This window comes from Oncorhynchus gorbuscha, unplaced genomic scaffold, assembly GCF_021184085.1.
Source record: "Oncorhynchus gorbuscha isolate QuinsamMale2020 ecotype Even-year unplaced genomic scaffold, OgorEven_v1.0 Un_scaffold_981, whole genome shotgun sequence".
Lineage (NCBI taxonomy): Eukaryota > Metazoa > Chordata > Actinopteri > Salmoniformes > Salmonidae > Oncorhynchus > Oncorhynchus gorbuscha.
The window spans coordinates 59,937-79,598 of NW_025745904.1; the positions used below are offsets into that span (position 1 = coordinate 59,937).

The window sequence follows — 19,662 nt, forward strand, 5'->3', positions numbered from 1 at the left end:
AGCAGACTGTTCACTAGTGTTACTCAAGGCAACATGTTTATTTTTGCAATTGTGTTAACAAAGGGATATTGTTGCTTTTCTGTGGGATGACTGGGTTTAAGGCATGACTGTTTTAAGTCGAGCGCTGGCTAAAGCTTAGCATGGCTTGAATGATTGGATCGGGGATAATCGTATAGAGGTATACATTCTAAAGGCTGAACATTGTTTTTGGTAGAAGCAGAAATGTATTGAAAGAAATGTATTGTGTGTGTGGGGGGTTTACCATTAGGTGCATCCATGTGAATGAAGGTCACAATAGTCCTGTCCTCTGTCTCCAACCCATATTTCCTTTACCTACCAACACCAGACCAAACCTCAATCTAGCTCCGGTCTCCAGTCATTTAGCTTCACATTGATCTCTCACTGCACCAGTTAGCCAAGACAAGCCAATACAGATGGATGTCTCTCTGAGTGTGTCTCAAATAGCTCCCTATTCCCGATGTGGTTTTGACCTGCTTTTGACCATGTGCCTTAATAACCTTTTTGGGATAGGGGGCAGCATTTTCAATTTTGGATGAGCGTGGATAGTGTGCACAGAGTGAACTGCCTCCTACTCTGTCCCAGATGCTAATATATGCATATTGGGGGAGGGCTCTGGTCAACAGTAGTGCACTGAATAGGGTGCCATTTGGGACGCTGATCTCTCCTTCCCGAGCCATCCCCTAACCCACAGCCCCTCAATGTCCTTGACCTTGACTTGGTGGTGTTTTCTCACCCCAGGCTCCTGATCCACTGCAGAGCCCAGGTCTCAGTACCACCATAGAAGCTATTGCAGTATGAACCGAGCTTTCAACAGGAGAAAAGGTAACAGCTCACTGTATTCATTGAGTGCATTTGAAATCACACCATGTTTCTTATACACAAACAGCACAATCTTTTGAAAGCATGTTGACCTCAAGTACTTACCCACTAGGCAAGACCTGGTTGAATCGACGTTGTTTCCATGTCATTTTTAACCAAATTTAATGTGATGACGTTGAATCAAAGTGGAAAACTGGATAAAAATAAATCAATGTAAGGGATTTTTTTTTTAACCTAAATATAATCAGATTTTTGGGGGTTTGATTTCATGTTAGTTGACAACTGAACCAAATGTAAATCAAACTTTGACATTGAAATGAGGTCTGTGTCCAGTGGGTAGAGACATTTCATGTTGTAGTTCTTTATGGAATATATGTGTTACTTACAGAACATAATGTAAAGGCAATTTGTACCTACTCAGGTCAATTTAATTCCTGATGAACAAATGTCTCAATTCTCTCAATCTCTTCATTAGTGTCTCTTTCTGTCGCTCTAGTCGTGTCTACACTTTACACTTACATACGACTTCTGCTATCATAATACGAAGACGGATCTAGACACACAAAAGTGGCTTTGTCGTCAGATTGTGTTCAGATCTGTCTGACCACTTCAGGAGGTGGTCGGATGCATTGTGTGCAGATTTCTCCTCAGTCTGGATGCAATCAGGCTACAGAAACGCATGGCGTGGGTGACGTCATCAGCACTCCTCCCACAAGTCTCCAGAAAACTATTTTGGGACTGAGAGGCACCGTTTCATTAGAACGTTGGCAGAAATATGTTCCTAGCATATAGGGAACCTGTTTGCTGGCCTCATGGTATCCATCTAGCTAATATTTAGAAAAAATATCTGGCTAGAGTTATGCTAACTCGTTTGCAGTCCCTTTAGCGTTCCTTATTAGCTTGCTACAGTAGTTAGCTACTGCCATCAGCTGTTGTGGCATTATCATATTTAGCCTATTCCGCCGTTTGTAGAATGCATACTTGATTTTGAATATTGTGCGGGAATGGACACAATGTGGACACATTTTAAATGTAGACCGACGCATGACGTGTTTAGAATGACATAATCAGAACTCCATTATCAGAATACAAAAGCTGCGTGAACTGTCAAGTCTAGACACAATCTCTCGTTCTCGCTTGCACTCTCTAAGCTGCAAAAACTCTAGACATAGCTGGTTACATCTGTCAGTGGGCTGATACAGGTGTCTCTGACCTGATGTTTTACTAGACTAGTGACTTTCCTCCTTTCCTAATATGCGTGCATATACACCACCTCTGGCCTCTGATGCTCCACCGACTTTACCACCAACGTCTGCCCAGAGTTTCTCACTTAGCAGTCGCAGCAGTAGCTGTGTTTGGTGGTCTGAATATTTCATTAGGATGCTGTGAGGCACATTCTATTCTGTTGTCAACCCCACTCTACAAATGTCCACTCACTTTCCTGCTACTACTTTTAAACATCCATAATAGTGTGTGTGTGTGTGTACTGGATCTTAAAGCAGCCTCTACTGATGACAGTATTTCCAGGATTAGTTAGTAGACACATTGTTACTCTCCCACAGTCCCATTTCATGTACACACTTTTATTTATTTAAATGTTATTGTTAATTTTGTCATTTGTGATGGCTCCTATCTCAGAGACATATTTACATGGAGACCATCTGATGCAGAGAGTGTCTCCAAATGGGCCCCTATGGGCCCTGGTCAAAGAGAGCGCACTGTATAGGGCCATACGGTCGCATTTGAGACACTGTCTTTATAGCCTTTCCTGTTGGTCGTAAACTGTAGAGACACATTGGCACCGAATGTGATTAATCAAAGTGAATTAAAAATATATAGTATTTTCATGAATTATTCATTAGGTGTGGCTGTTCAATCCATACCTTGCAGTTAGTGTATATTATCACAGTCAAAGTGAGAAAGAGTTGGATTAAAATGAGACTGTGTGCTTTCTACCAGAAAAAACCCCAATGCATTTTCTTTATCTGAACCACAAACCTCACTCTCTTGTGTCCCTGTTATATTAATTTACATTAATATTACAGATCCAACTTACAGTACAATCAGTGCCAATGTGTCTACAGTAGGCAGAACGAGGACATTCCCAACTGACTGAATGTGTTTCTCTTACACTAATACTACCTGATCTCTATATGGAGGTTACACTAATACTACCTGATGTATCCCTCTATATGGAGGTTACACTAATACTACCTGATGTATCTCTATATGGAGGTTACACTAATACTACCTGACCTCTGTATGGAGGTTACACTAATACTACCTGATCTCTCCACTAATACTACCTGATATGGAGGTTACACTAATACTACCTGACCTCTGTATGGAGGTTACACTAATACTACCTGATCTCTGTATGGAGGTTACACTAATACTACCTGATCTCTATATGGAGGTTACACTAATACTACCTGATCTCTGTATGGAGGTTACACTAATACTACCTGATCTCTATATGGAGGTTACACTAATATACTGATCCTATGGAGGTTACACTAATACTACCTGATCTCTATATGGAGGTTACACTAATACTACCTGATCTCTATGGAGGTTACACTAATACTACCTGGAGGAGGTTACACTAATACTACCTGATCTCTATATGGAGGTTACACTAATACTACCTGATCTCTATATGGAGGTTACACTAATACTACCTGATGGAGGTTACACTAATACCTCTATATGGAGGTTACACTAATACTACCTGATGTATGGAGGTTACACTAATCTACTATATGGAGGTTACACTAATACTACCTGATCTCTGTATGGAGGTTACACTAATACTACCTGATCTCTCTATATGGAGGTTACACTAATACTACCTGATCTCTCTAATATACCTGATGTATCCCTCTGTATGGAGGTTACACTAATACTACCTGATCCTCTGTATGGAGGTTACACTAATACTACCTGATGTATCCCTCTGTATGGAGGTTACACTAATACTACCTGATGTATCCCCTCTGTATGGAGGTTACACTAATACTACCTGATCTCTGTATGGAGGTTACACTAATACTACCTGATCTCTATATGGAGGTTACACTAATACTACCTGATCTCTTATATGGAGGTTACACTAATACTACCTGATCTCTGTATGGAGGTTACACTAATACTACCTGATCTCTGTATGGAGGTTACACTAATACTACCTGATGTATCCTCTGTATGGAGGTTACACTAATACTACCTGATCTCTGTATGGAGGTTACACTAATACTACCTGATCTCTATATGGAGGTTACACTAATACTACCTGGAGTTATCCCTCTGTATGGAGGTTACACTAATACTACCTGATGTATCACCTCTGTATGGAGGTTACACTAATACTACCTGATGTATCCTCTATATGGAGGTTACACTAATACTACCTGATCTCTATATGGAGGTTACACTAATACTACCTGATATGGAGGTTACACTAATACTACCTGATGTATCCTCTGTATGGAGGTTACACTAATACTACCTGATGTATCCCTCTGTATGGAGGTTACACTAATACTACCTGATGTATCCCTCTGTATGGAGGTTACACTAATACTACCTGATGTATCCTAATACTACTGATGGAGGTTACACTAATACTACCTGATGTATCCCTCTGTATGGAGGTTACACTAATACTACCTGATCTGTATGGAGGTTACACTAATACTACCTGATGTATCCCTGTATGGAGGTTACACTAATACTACCTGATGTATCCCTCTGTATGGAGGTTACACTAATACTACCTGATGTATCCCTCTGTATGGAGGTTACACTAATACTACCTGATGTATCCCTCTGTATGGAGGTTATAATACTACCTGATGTATCCTCTGTATGGAGGTTACACTAATACTACCTGATCTCTATATGGAGGTTACACTAATACTACCTGATCTGTATGGAGGTTACACTAATACTGGAGGTTACACTAATACTACCTGATCTCTATATGGAGGTTACACTAATACTACCTGATGTATCCCTCTGTATGGAGGTTACACTAATACTACCTGATGTATCCCTCTGTATGGAGGTTACACTAATACTACCTGATGTATCCCTGACTCTGTATGGAGGTTACACTAATACTACCTGATGTATCCCTATGGAGGTTACACTAATACTACCTGATGTATCCCTCTGTATGGAGGTTACACTAATACTACCTGACCTCTGTATGGAGGTTATAATACTACCTGAGGGAGGTTACACTAATACTACCTGACCTCTACCTATGGAGGTTACACTAATACTACCTGATGTATCCTCTGTATGGAGGTTACACTAATACTACCTGATCTCTATATGGAGGTTACACTAATACTACCTGATGTATCCCTCTGTATGGAGGTTACACTAATACTACCTGATCTCTATATGGAGGTTACACTAATACTACCTGATCTCTGTATGGAGGTTACACTAATACTACCTGATCTCTGTATGGAGGTTACACTAATACTACCTGATCTCTGTATGGAGGTTACACTAATACTACCTGATCTCTGTATGGAGGTTACACTAATACTACCTGATGTATCTCTGTATGGAGGTTACACTAATACTACCTGATGTATCCTCTGTATGGAGGTTACACTAATACTACCTGATGTATCACTAATACTACCTGATGTATCTCTGTATGGAGGTTACACTAATGACTACCTGACCTCTGTATGGAGGTTACACTAATACTACCTGATGAGGTTACACTAATACTACCTGATGTATCCTCTGTATGGAGGTTACACTAATACTACCTGACCTCTGTATGGAGGTTACACTAATACTACCTGATCTCTAATACTACCTGATGTATGGAGGTTACACTAATACTACCTGATGGAGGTTACACTAATACTACCTGATCTCTGTATGGAGGTTACACTAATACTACCTGATGTATCCTCTATATGGAGGTTACACTAATACTATCTCTGAGGTTACACTAATACTACCTGATCTCTGTATGGAGGTTACACTAATACCTGACCTCTGATGGAGGTTATAATACTACCTGATCTCTATATGGAGGTTACACTAATACTACCTGATCCTCTGTATGGAGGTTACACTAATACTACCTGATGTATCCCTCTGTATGGAGGTTACACTAATACTACCTGATGTATCCCTCTGTATGGAGGTTACACTAATACTACCTGATGTATCCTATGGAGGTTACACTAATACTACCTGATGTATCCCTCTGTATGGAGGTTACACTAATACTACCTGATGTATCCTCTGTATGGAGGTTATAATACTACCTCTGATATGGAGGTTACACTAATACTACCTGATGTATCCCTCTGTATGGAGGTTACAATACTACCTGATATGGAGGTTACACTAATACTACCTGATGTATCCCTCTGTATGGAGGTTACACTAATACTACCTGATCTCTATGGAGGTTACACTAATACTACCTGATGTATCCCTCTGTATGGAGGTTACACTAATACTACCTGATCTCTATATGGAGGTTACACTAATACTACCTGATGTATACTACCTGATGTATCCCTCTGTATGGAGGTTACACTAATACTACCTGATGTATCCCTCTGTATGGAGGTTACACTAATACTACCTGATGTATCCCTCTGTATGGAGGTTACACTAATACTACCTGATGTATCCCTCTGTATGGAGGTTACACTAATACTACCTGATGTATCCTCTGTATGGAGGTTACACTAATACTACCTGAATGGAGGTTACACTAATACTACCTGATGTATCCCTCTGTATGGAGGTTACACTAATACTACCTGATGTATCCCTCTGTATGGAGGTTACACTAATACTACCTGATCTCTATGGAGGTTACACTAATACTACCTGACCTCTGTATGGAGGTTACTAATACTACCTGATGTATCCTCTGTATGGAGGTTACACTAATACTACCTGATGTATCCCTCTGTATGGAGGTTACACTAATACTACCTGATGTATCCCTCTGTATGGATCCCTCTGTATGGAGGTTACACTAATACTACCTGATGTATCACCTCTATATGGAGGTTACACTAATACTACCTGATTCTATATGGAGGGGTTACACTAATACTACCTGACCTGTTATGGAGGTTACACTAATACTACCTGACTCTGTATGGAGGTTACTATATCTGATGTATCCCTCTGATGGAGGTTACACTAATACTACCTGATGTATCCCCTCTGTATGGAGGTTACACTAATACTACCTGACCTCTATATGGAGGTTACCCTAATACTACCTGATGTATCCCTCTGTATGGAGGTTACACTAATACTACCTGATGTATCCCTCTCACTAATACTACCTGATGTATCCCTATAATACTACCTGAGGTTACACTAATACTACCTGATGTATCCCTCTGTATGGAGGTTACACTAATACTACCTGATGTCTATATGGAGGTTACCTAATACTACCTGATGTATCCTCTGTATGGAGGTTACACTAATACTACCTGATGTATGGAGGTTACCCTAATACTACCTGATGTATCCTCTGTATGGAGGTTACACTAATACTACCTGATGTATCCTCTGTATGGAGGTTACACTAATACTACCTGATGTATCCTCTGTATGGAGGTTACACTAATACTACCTGATGTATCCCTGTATGGAGGTTACACTAATACTACCTGATGTATCCCTCTGTATGAGGTTACACTAATACTACCTGATGTATCCCTCTGTATGGAGGTTACACTAATACTACCTGACCTCTGTATGGAGGTTACACTAATACTACCTGATGTATCCCTCTGTATGGAGGTTACACTAATACTACCTGGATCCTCTGTATGGAGGTTACACTAATACACTAATACCTGATGTATCCCTCTGTATGGAGGTTACACTAATACTACCTGACCTCTACCTGATGTATCCCTCTGTATGAGGTTACACTAATACTACCTGATGTATCTCTCTGTATGGAGGTTACACTAATACTACCTGATGTATCCTCTGTATGGAGGTTACACTAATACTACCTGATGTATCCTCTGTATGGAGGTTACTAATACTACCTGACCTCTATATGGAGGTTACACTAATACTACCTGATGTATCCCTCTGTATGGAGGTTACACTAATACTACCTGATGTATCCTCTATGTATGGAGGTTACACTAATACTACCTGATGTATCCCTCTGTATGGAGGTTACACTAATACTACCTGATGTATCCCTCTGTATGGAGGTTACACTAATACTACCTGACCTGTATCTGTATGGAGGTTACACTAATACTACCTGACCTCTATATGGAGGTTACACTAATACTACCTGACCTCTCTATACTTACACTAATACTACCTGATGTATCCCTCTGTATGGAGGTTACACTAATACTACCTGATGTATCCCTCTGTATGGAGGTTACACTAATACTACCTGATGTATCCCTCTGTATGGAGGTTACACTAATACTACCTGACCTCTGTATGGAGGTTACACTAATACTACCTGACCTCTATATGGAGGTTACACTAATACTACCTGATGTATCCCCTCTACCTGATGTATCCCTCTGGAGGTTACACTAATACTACCTGATGTATCCCTCTGTATGGAGGTTACACTAATACTACCTGACCTCTATATGGAGGTTACACTAATACTACCTGATGTATCCCTTACACTAATACTACCTGATGATCCTCTGGTTACACTAATACTACCTGATGTATCCCTCTGTATGGAGGTTACACTAATACTACCTGATGTATCCCTCTGTATGGAGGTTACACTAATACTACCTGATGTATCCCTCTATATGGAGGTTACACTAATACTACCTGACCTCTGTATGGAGGTTACACTAATACTACCTGACCTCTATATGGAGGTTACACTAATACTACCTGATGTATCCCTCTGTATGGAGGTTACACTAATACTACCTGATGTATCCCTCTGTATGGAGGTTACACTAATATACCTGATGTATCTCTGTATGGAGGTTACACCTGATGTATCCCTCTGTATGGAGGTTACACTAATACTACCTGATGTATCCCTCTGTATGGAGGTTACACTAATACTACCTGATGTATCCCTCTGTATGGAGGTTACACTAATACTACCTGATGTATCCCTCTGTATGGAGGTTACACTAATACTACCTGATGTATCCCTCTGTATGGAGGTTACACTAATACTACCTGATCTATCCCTCTGTATGGACGTAAAATCTGTATTCTCTTTGACCTTTCTGTAATGCCCATGGTTCTGTATGGAATGTGGAAGGAAGGTTTGAGCACATGGGGAGCAGTAGCCTTTGATGTTGGAACTCAACTCAGCGGGGCCACTGGTCTAATGCCAATGCTAAAAATGTCTGTGGTTATGCCCACCTGTTATGTGAAGGTTAACATAGACACAGGCCTCCGTTGATGGCATGTAGGTAACTCCTGATACAAGACACTAGTTCCTCTTCTTGTTGTTGCATTAATGAAGATGAACACAATCACAGCAAATGCATCATTGGTTTGTCTGTTACCTTTAAAAAAATATTATTTAGTTTGTTGTGCCATCACTTTCTATCTCATTATTTAGCTTCTAGATACTGCAGACACTTTCTGGGGAAGATGAACCCGGTTCAGTTCTAATCCTGTATCTGTTTTAAGGCTTGGATGGCAAAGAATTGTGTATATATGTTTTAAATCTTAAATTGTGTATCAAATTTCAATACATGTATGTACGGTTTGTTTGTTTCGTTTGTTTCAGATAAATCTGGAGGGATGACATCCCCAGAGGCTTTGGCCAAGAATCACATGGTGTATAATGTCAAGGTAGGATCTTCTAATTAAATTTCCAGGTGTTGAGCTTCGAGGTGAATAGCACCATCTACTGGACAGAAAATTATGTGCCGTTTTATCGCGTTGCAGTTCCTTGGCGTAACAGAGGTTGACCAGCCAAAAGGTACAGATGTCATAAGGATAGCAGTGAGAAAGCTGAAGGTATGCTCTTAAGAATTTCACCCAGTACTCAAACCATTTTGATTTTATAGGAGCTTAGATTTGTCAATGTCATAACGTACCATCCAAGCCACTACCTGTTCACCTCGCTATCATCTAGAAGGCGAGGTCAGTACAGGCGCATCAAAGCGAGCACCGAGACATTAAAAAACAGCTTCTACTGTATCTCAAGGCCATCAGACTGTTATATAGCCATCACTAGCACAGAGGCTGCTGCCTACATCCAGACTTCATTGGCCACTTTAATAAATGGAACACTAGTCACTAATAATGTCACTTTAATTTAATAATGTTTACATATCTTGCATTACTCATCCTATATGTATGTACGGCATTCTATACTATTCTACTGTATCTTAGCCGATGCAGCTCTGACATTGCTCAACCATATATTTACATATTCTTAATTCCATTCCTTTACTTTGATTTGTGTGTATTGGGTATAGGTTGTGAAATTGTTAGATATTACTGCACTGTCGGAACTAGAAGCGCTACACCCGCAATAACATCTGCTAAACACGTGTATGTGACCAATACAATGTGATTTTGATTTGACGTTTCAATCCTGCAGTTCCAAAGGCATATCAAGAAATCAGAGGGTCACAAAACACCGAAGGTGGAGCTGCAGGTGTCCATCTACGGAGTGAAATTATTAGACCCCAAGACCAGAGTAAGTCCACTGTGAGGGGCCTCATAATAGGCCAGATTCATTGGGTCTTTTGTGAAGAATAAACTCACCAAGCAGTCAGCCTCTCTGTCTTAATATTTTGTTTATGAGTAGAATTAGATGAAGCTCATTTATCTTCATTCATTATAGGATGTACAGCACAACTGTCAGCTTCATAGGATATCCTTCTGCGCGGACGACAAAACCGACAAGAGGATATTCACCTTCATCTGCACAGAGCCAGAGACCAAAAAACACATCTGTTATGTGTTCGACAGTGAAAAATGTGTAAGGAAAAAAAGTATAAAAAAAAAAAAAGTAGTGTTTGTTTTTCATGAGTTTTTATATGGATTCTTTAGAGGTTATAATAACCTTCTATGAATCTTAGATGTCAATTTATCAGAAGTTAGTCCATAGTATGAGGTCACGGTGGAATGGTAGCATTATTGAATTCATCCTAGCTAGTTGTTTCAGGTTTAAAGAGGTGTTAGGGGTTTTCTTTTTAAGCTAGTAGTTCTGAAAATAGCGGTCAAGAGCAAAATAGGCCCCTGAAAATCGTGTACTACATCATACATGTGCAACACATCAAAGGGTACTTTCACTAGATGTTTGAGGATACCCATGATGCACTGGATTGCAGGCAGAGGAGATCACCGTCAGCATTGGTCGAGCATTTGACCTGGCGTACAGGAAGTTTCTGGAGTCTGGCGGGAAAGACGTGGAGATGAGGAAACAGATCGGCAGTCTGCAGAAAAGAGTAAGTCTGCGTTCCTTCTACAGTGGACTAATGTTGATCACAACTCTCTGGTGCACTATTTAATCATGGGGAATGTAGTGCCACATCCAAACATAACTAGAGCATGAAAAAGGTCTAACAAAATGGGACCTCTTAGATTATGATCTTGTGTTTGTTGACTTTAGATTCTGGAACTGGAAACTGAAAATTCCAAGTTGAAAGAGCGACTTCAAGATCTAGAGGATCACATGGCAGATTGTCAAGGCTCACCGGTAAATGAGCTACTAATCTAACAGTTTCTGTCTCACACTAATCTCTAGAAATGTCTGCCGTAACAAAACCTTACCTTCCTGACATCAGTGATAACAAATCGCTACCCTTCTTTCTCTGGCTGATTTCTCCTCAGCTTCTACACTTGAACTCTTCTAACGAGGCTGACATGCTGCCGAGTCCCTCGTCTATGTTCTGGGGTGACAGTGTCAGCCTGAACGCCCTTTCCTTTCTAGAGATGTCCTCTGTGGCTCTAACCCCAGCCAGCTCTCCAGACTCCAGTATCTCCGCTGGTCTACTAACGTCTCCACCCAGTAAACCTACCCAGCCCAGGCTACCGCAGCATTATGGAGGTTGCTTACCTCGACCGCGAGTAAATAGCTACTTCTCTCTCGCTTTTCCTTACTACACTGCTAGAAGAAATTGAGCTATAGAGAAGCAAAGGGGTTCTATGGTTCACCTCATATAGAGGTTATATACAATCACAGAAACACCCTTATTTTAGTGTGTGTGTAGTTTTGACTTTAGCCGTTTAGTACGACATCCAGCTGCCATTCAAACGCTTTGTATTTGGTCCCCCCCCCCCCCCCAGGCATGGAGCACCATATCCAGGCGTCCCCCGACGGACGTTTTCGACATGGTTCCATTCTCAGGGTCTCCTATGGCAAGGAAACCTGCCCTCAATGGGTCTTCTCCTCCTCCTCCCTCCTTTTCCCCTCCTCCACCTCCTCCACATGTTTTCCTGAGAGAGAGAGGTGACTACTCTGCTGCACTATGCTCCTTTTTACATTATGTCATAATTAAATGAATTGATAAACTGTTGTATTAGTATTTATGCAATTGCATACAAGATGTTCAATGAACAATTGCACACATACAGTATGCTGATTCAACTCCTGTCTTCCCTCTCTGCTGTGTATTTTCCCTCGTTCTCTCATCCTTCCATCTCTCCCCTCCAACAGGAATGGATATTTTGGGGGCGGAGCCTTTTGACCCGTTCCTCTGCAACACGTCCTTTCCTCCTGACGTCCAATCTAAACTGGATGAAATGCAGGTGTGTACATTCATCTGTAGGAACAGCAGTGTTTCTAGAGCGAGTATTTGTAATGCTCATATTTACGTTAATAAGGGGCATATAACCTATGTCAAAGTACACAGGCATTATGTGCTCAGTCATTGGTGTAAGTAATAGCATTGCCTCTAAACAAATATAGCAAAGCTCTACCATTATGCTGATTAGCTGTTTATCAAAGGTAAAATACTGTATACTGTATGCTTTGGCTGCGTTCCAATCGACATGGATTCTGCCTTTAGAATGGGACCCAGCCTTTCCAGAGTTAATACTGGACCTGTTTTATAAGAGTTGAATGTTTATCTTGTCATTATTGTAATGCCGTATACTGTTTACATGGTCTGAGTAAATATTTTACATATATTAAGTATAAACTCAGAAAAAAATGGCCCTTTTTCAAGACCTTGTCTTTCAAAGATCATTTGTTAAAAACCAAATAACTTCACAGATCTTCATTGTAAAGGGTTTAAACACTATTTCCCATGCTTGTTCAATGAACCATAAACCATTCATGAATGTGCATCTGTAGAATGGTCGTTAAGACACTAACAGCTTACAGATGGTAGGCAATTAAGGTCACAGTTATGAAAACCTAGGATCACTAAAGGGTCTCTGCTCATCTGCGTGAACATGCCTTAGGTATGCTGCAAGGAGGCATGAGGACTGCAGATGTGGCCAGGGCAATAAATTGCAATGTCATTACTGTGAGACGCCTAAGACAGAGCAACAGGGAGACATGACGGACAGCTGATGGTCCTCTCATTGGCAGACCACATCTAACAACACCTGCACAGGATCGGTACATCCGAACATCACACCTGCGGGACAGGTACAGGATGGCAACAACAACAACTGCCCGAGTTACACCAGAAACGCACAATCCATCCATCAGTGCTCAGACTGTCCTCAATAGGCTGAGAGAGACTGGACTGAGGGCTTGTAGGCCTGTTGTAAGGCAGGTCCTCACCAGACATCACTGGCAACAACGTCGCCTATGGGCACAAACCCACCATCGCTGGACCAGACAGGACATGCAAAAAGTGCTCTTCACTGTTGCGTTTATCGTCAAAGGAATGAACATTACACCGAGGCGGTATCGATTTGGAGGTGGAGGGTCTGTCATGGTCTGGGGCGGTGTGTCACAGCATCATCGGACTGAGCTTGTTGTCATTGCAGGCAATCTTAACGCTGTGCGTTACAGAGAAGACATCCTCCTCCCAAATATGGTACTCCTGCACCAAATCTGGTGCAGTCCATTAGGAGGAGATGCACTACAGTACTTAATGCAGCTGGTGGCCACCAGATACTGACTGACTTGAGTTTGACCCCCCCCCCCTTTGTTCAGGGACACATTATTCCATGTCTGTTAGTCACATGTCTGTGGAACTTGTTCAGTTTTTCTCAGTTGTTGAGTCTTGTTATGGTCATACAAATATTTACATTGCTGAAAATAAACCCAGTTGACCGTGAGGGCGTTTATTTTTTTGCTGAATCTAACAAGATTATGACCTACAGTTCATCTAACTATATATACTCTAACTGTAGATTGTAAACTACAGTATATAATCATATTCTCTCTCTTCACTGTGCAGCGTTAGCGACGGTTAGTTTACTCTCACCTATGTGTAGGCTTCACAATGCCCATCACATATTATTTTCCCCATGAAACACGCATTCACATTTTCACTGATGTCTGCCTCTATTTATCTCATGAAAATCAATTATGTACATAGAGGCCAACTGTCAAAGTACATTATGATTGTAGCATACAATGTTTGCTCCCAGTCCTGCTAATTTCCTATCAATTAGCCATCATTTTGCTTTTGTCATAACATAGATTAAGTGTAGACCTGAATTAAAAAGCAAGGTTTCTTGAGAATCTCAATTGAGAATGTGTCTAGGATACTGGCCTGTAATTACAGCATTACTCATTGTTGTATAGGACACACTGCTCTAGACTTCTGTAGTCTCTGGTTGGATCGCTGACCTGTGTGTCTCTCTCTCTGAAGGAGGGGTTCAATATGGGACTAACCCTGGAGGGCACCATCTTCTCTCTGGACCCAGTGGACAGTCGCTGCTGACCGCACCGCTACCCTAACACGGACAGTTGATGCTGACCACATCCCTAACCGGACAGTAACATAACATGGACAGTTGATGCTGACCACAACCCTAACATGGACAGTTGATGCTGACCACATCCCTAACATTGATGACAGGACAGTTGATGCTGACCACATCCTAACACGGACAGTTGATGCTGACCACATCCCTAACACGGACAGTTGATGCTGACCACATCCCTAACACGGACAGTTGATGCTGACCACATCCCTAACCCTAACACGGACAGTTGATGCTGACCACATCCCTAACACGGACAGTTGATGCTGACCACATCCCTAACACGGACAGTTGATGCTGACCACAACCCTAACACGGACAGTTGATGCTGACCACATCCCTAACACGGACAGTTGATGCTGACCACATCCCTAACACGGACAGTTGATGCTGACCACATCCCTAACACGGACAGTTGATGCTGACCACATCCCTAACACGGACAGTTGATGCTGACCACATCCCTAACACGGACAGTTGATGCTGACCACATCCCTAACACGGATTGATGCTGACCACATCCCTAACACGGACAGTTGATGACCTTTTTGATGATGCTTTCCTTTTTGTAGTAATAATTTAATTGGTAAAGAAGTATTTGTATAAAATCAACATTTCTGGGACTACAGTGAGGGAAAAAAGTATTTGATCCCCTGCTGATTTTTGTACATTTGCCCCCTGACAAAGAAATGATCAGTCTATCATTTTAATGGTAGGTTTATTTGAACAGTGAGAGACAGAATAACAACAAAAAGTCCAGAAAAACACGTCAAAAATGTTAAAAATGGATTTGCATTTTAATGAGGGAAATAAGTATTTGACCCCCTCTCAATCAAAGATTTCTGGCTCCCAGGTGTCTTTTATACAGGCAACGAGCTGAGATAAGGAGCACACTCTTAAAGGGGATGCTCCTAATCTCAGTTTGTTACCTGTATAAAAGACACCTGTCCACAGAAGCAATCAATCAGATTCCAAACTCTCCACCGTGGCCAAGACCAAAGAGCTCTCCAAGGATGTCAAGGACAAGATTGTAAAGTACACAAGGATGGAATGGGCTACAAGACCATCGCCAAGCAGCTTGGTGAGAAGGTGACAACAGTTGGTGCGATTATTCGCAAATGGAAGAAACACAAAAGAACTGTCAATCTCCCTCGGCCTGGGGCTCCATGCAAGATCTCACCTCGTGGAGTTGCAATGATCATGAGAACAGTGAGGAATCGGCCCAGAACTACATGGGAGGATCTTGTCTGATCTCAAGGCAGCTGGGACCATAGTCACCAAGAAAACAATTGGAAACACACTACGTCATGAAGGACTGAAATCCTGCAGTGCCTGCAAGGTCCCCCTGCACAAGAAAGCACATATACAGGCCCATCTGAAGTTTTCCAATGAACAGCTGAATGATTCAGAGGACAACTGGGTGAAAGTGTTGTGGTCAGATGAGACCAAAATGGAGCTCTTTGGCATCAACTCAACTCACCGTGGTTGGAGGAGGAGGAATGCTGCCTATGACCCCAAGAACCCCACCCCCACCGTCAAACATGGAGGTGGAAACATTATGCTTTGGGGGTGTTTTTCTGCTAAGGGGACAGGACAACTTCACCGCATCAAAGGGACGATGGACGGGGCCATGTACCGTCAAATCTTGGGTGAGAACCTCCTTCACTCAGCCAGGGCATTGAAAATGGGTCGTGGATACGTATTCCAGCATGACAATGACCCAAAACACACAGCCAAGACAACAAAGGAGTGGCTCAAGAAGAAGCACATTAAGGCCTAGTGGCCTAGCCAGTCTCCAGACCTTAATCCTATAGAACCTCTGTGGAGGGAGCTGAAGGTTTGAGTTGCCAAACGTCAGCCTCAACGACTTGGAGGAGTTTTGCAAAGAGGAGTGGGACAAAATCCCTCCTGAGATGTGTGCAAACCTGGTGGCCAACTACAAGAACAATCTGACCTCTGTGATTGCCAACAAGGGTTTGGCCACCAAGTACTAAGTCATGTTTTGCAGGGGGGGTCAAATACTTATTTCCCTCATTAAAATGCAAATCAATTTATAACATTTGACATGCGTTTTTCTGGATTTGTTGTTATTCTGTCTCTCACTGTTCAAATAAACCTACCATTAAAATTATAGATAGATCATTTCTTTGTCAGTGGGCAAATGTACAAAATCAGCAGGGGATCAAATACTTTTTCCCCTCACTGTACGTATTGGTTTAAATGGTGATCAATGTCATGATAAATGCACTGCAGTAGATCACTATTTTTCTACCCCATAAATAAAATGTATGTGTAATTTTTGCTTGGGGGGGGGGGGCATTGCTTTGTGATTTTTGTGATTTGGATTATTGTACAGTCATTAAATGTGGTTAGTGGTTGACAAGATTGGAAGACCATTAGCTCATTGACTTCCTCTCATTTTATAGACTCATGCCCTTCCTTGCACATTAACAAATATTTTTCTGTGTAATTTTGCACCAGGAAGCTCTTTTTAAATGACTGTACCTTTCCTTTCATTGTTGTTCGTCAATAAACGTTGTCTTGGTTAGAGAGGTAAAGAGATTTGTTTGGCGCCAGGCAGGTATTAACCCTGCCGAATGGAAGAGTACCACACCAGACAAACATCAGGAGAAGAGGCCTGTTTGCTAGGTAGCCAGTGGAGAGAAAGGATCAGACACCATATAAAACACACGTCACTGCACAGCGGTGACCCAACCAATAATACCTCATACAATAATAATGGCAGAGCAATTTAAAAGGCAACGTCATCTAAACAATTGACAAGGAAGAACCCCGTCATAACACTTAGAGAATTTGCAATATTCGGTATTACCTGGGAGTAATGAGAGTGTGTGTGTGTTCAAAGACTAAACAAATAAAGCCTTAGTGTCCAAAAATGTTCTTGGCCAAATGTCAAGTCAATACTGTTCAAACCAACTCGCACAACCTCCCTCTAACCCTCCTGCTGTGTTTCTGGTTGAATTGGACTGATTTACAAGTTCTCTCTCTGAAAAATGTACTTTATTTAATCTGATTGTCATAAGGATCCATGACCGGGCATCTGAACACACAAAATACATTTGTCATTACATGTTGGGTATTTGACTTTGTACACCTGTGGTATTCCCGGTCATTAGAAGTGAATGGGTGAGACTACAATTAGTTTATAAAATTGAGTTCAGGCACATGCCCATTCATAAGATGGACACACTTCTCCTAGACTCCCATATGCATGTGTTTGAGCACACACACACCTCACTCAACCTTCTTGGCTTCCATGGTAACCCCCACGGGAACCTTTCCCCAACAGAATCTTTCCCCCACTGGAACCACACCTGGCACTCACAAACAATCGCAACATTGTTTCAATAATATATGTAACCTTTTTCACAGTATATAAAGCTTTGAGGTCATGCTCACAATTCACTCTGGCAGCATAATGACCACACAATCTACTGTATGTGAGGCTCTTGATCATACATTTGATCATGACACTGGTGAGGAGAGAGTCCTTGTAAAACGTTGACACAAAGTAGTCTGATAAATGGCACAATATGTTTCATCTGAGTATATGTTAAATATGTCAAAATAATCCATATTATGCTTTTTTAAAACTCAAAAACGAGTTGTATGAGCTCAGGTCAATGAGGCCTACAGGTCATAAATAGCAAATAGAAGTTCAAAACTTGTAATGTTCACAAGAACTTAAGTTGATAAAAAGACGAACACAACATTAGGTGATAATATGTATTATTGTGGATTTATAATCAGCTATAACGGGGCGGTCATTTTGAACCGGGAACACAATGAATTAACATGAAACGAACACAACATGAGGGTTAACTAAAATGTCTAGCAGTCGTAACGTGCATTATTAGTTCACCAAAGCCACTGAACACAAAAAGGGAGCGCAGCACAAAGCAAGCAATTATTTCAGTGTAAAGCACTGAAGAAGATGGTCTTAGTTGATGCATCCAGGGTTGAACGTGCATTAGTCCGTCCTACACAATCCTTGGTTGGTTGTTTGTTTGACAAAAGCTTGCAACAATGTTGCTAGTAATCCATGAGATCAAAGGATGCAGGGTTCCAACTCATCAGGAGTAGCGCGGTAACAAAGGCGATCAAACGCTGACTTGTAGATGACCTGGAGCTAGTGGGTCTGGCGACTAATATGTAGCTAGGGCCAGCCAAATAGAGCATACAGGTCGCAGTGGTGGGTGGTATAAGGTGCTTTAGTAACAAAACGGATGCCACTGTGATAAACTGCATCCAGTTTGCGGAGTAGAGTATTGGAAGCTATTTTGTAGATGACATCGCCGAAGTCGAGGATCGGTAGGATAGTCAGTTTTGGCGGGGTGAGTGAAGGAGGCTTTGTTGCGAAATAGAAAGCCTATTCTAGATTTGATTGTGGATTGGAGATGTTTGATATGAGTCTGGAAGGAGAGTTTATAGTCTAGCCAGACACTTAGGTACTTATAGATGTCCACATATTCTAGGTCGGAACCATCCACGGTTGTGATGCTAGTCGGGCATGCGGTTGCAGGCAGCGAAAGGTTGAAAAGCATGCATTTGGTCTTACTAGCGTTTAAGAGCAGTTGGAGGCCACGGAAGGAGTGTTGTATGGCATTGAAGCTCGTTTGGAGGTTAGATAGCACAGTGTCCATGGAAGGGCCAGAAGCATACAGAATGGTGTCATCTGCGTAGAGGTGGATCAGTGAATCGCAGCTAGAGCAACATCATTGATATATACAGAGAAAAGAGTCGGCCTGAGAATTGAACCCTGTGGCACCCCCATAGCCTCGTTTGGAGGTCAGCTTTCCAATCCTTGGGGATCTCAGACGATACGAGAGGTTGAACAGGCTGGTAATAGGGGTTGCGACAATGGCGCCGGATAGTTTCAGAAATAGAGGGTCCAGATTGTCAAGCCCA

The 19,662-nt window shown here is 41.7% G+C and overlaps 1 protein-coding gene across 8 annotated transcripts in view; it reads left to right on the plus strand.

The window, feature by feature from the left end:
* Positions 1-15,232, plus strand: part of LOC124020908 (PTB domain-containing engulfment adapter protein 1-like) — a 39,119-nt gene extending 23,887 nt beyond the window's left edge. For 3 of the 8 annotated variants that reach the window (XM_046336215.1, XM_046336218.1, XM_046336214.1), the window contains 12 exons: positions 760-843; positions 9,614-9,678; positions 9,775-9,846; positions 10,436-10,534; positions 10,682-10,819; positions 11,172-11,288; positions 11,453-11,539; positions 11,674-11,910; positions 12,130-12,292; positions 12,500-12,591; positions 14,619-14,730; positions 14,878-14,936. In XM_046336215.1, coding sequence (XP_046192171.1) covers positions 816-843; positions 9,614-9,678; positions 9,775-9,846; positions 10,436-10,534; positions 10,682-10,819; positions 11,172-11,288; positions 11,453-11,539; positions 11,674-11,910; positions 12,130-12,292; positions 12,500-12,591; positions 14,619-14,690 — 1,170 coding nt within the window. In that variant the 5' untranslated portion in view covers positions 760-815 and the 3' untranslated portion in view covers positions 14,691-14,730; positions 14,878-14,936. Of the gene's footprint in view, positions 1-759; positions 844-9,613; positions 9,679-9,774; positions 9,847-10,435; positions 10,535-10,681; positions 10,820-11,171; positions 11,289-11,452; positions 11,540-11,673; positions 11,911-12,129; positions 12,293-12,499; positions 12,592-13,248; positions 13,503-14,618; positions 14,731-14,863; positions 14,949-15,055 lie in introns of those variants that run through there. The other 5 variants (XM_046336217.1, XM_046336216.1, XM_046336219.1 and 2 more) reach the window with 5 other exon arrangements.
* Positions 15,233-19,662: the final 4,430 nt, after the last annotated feature.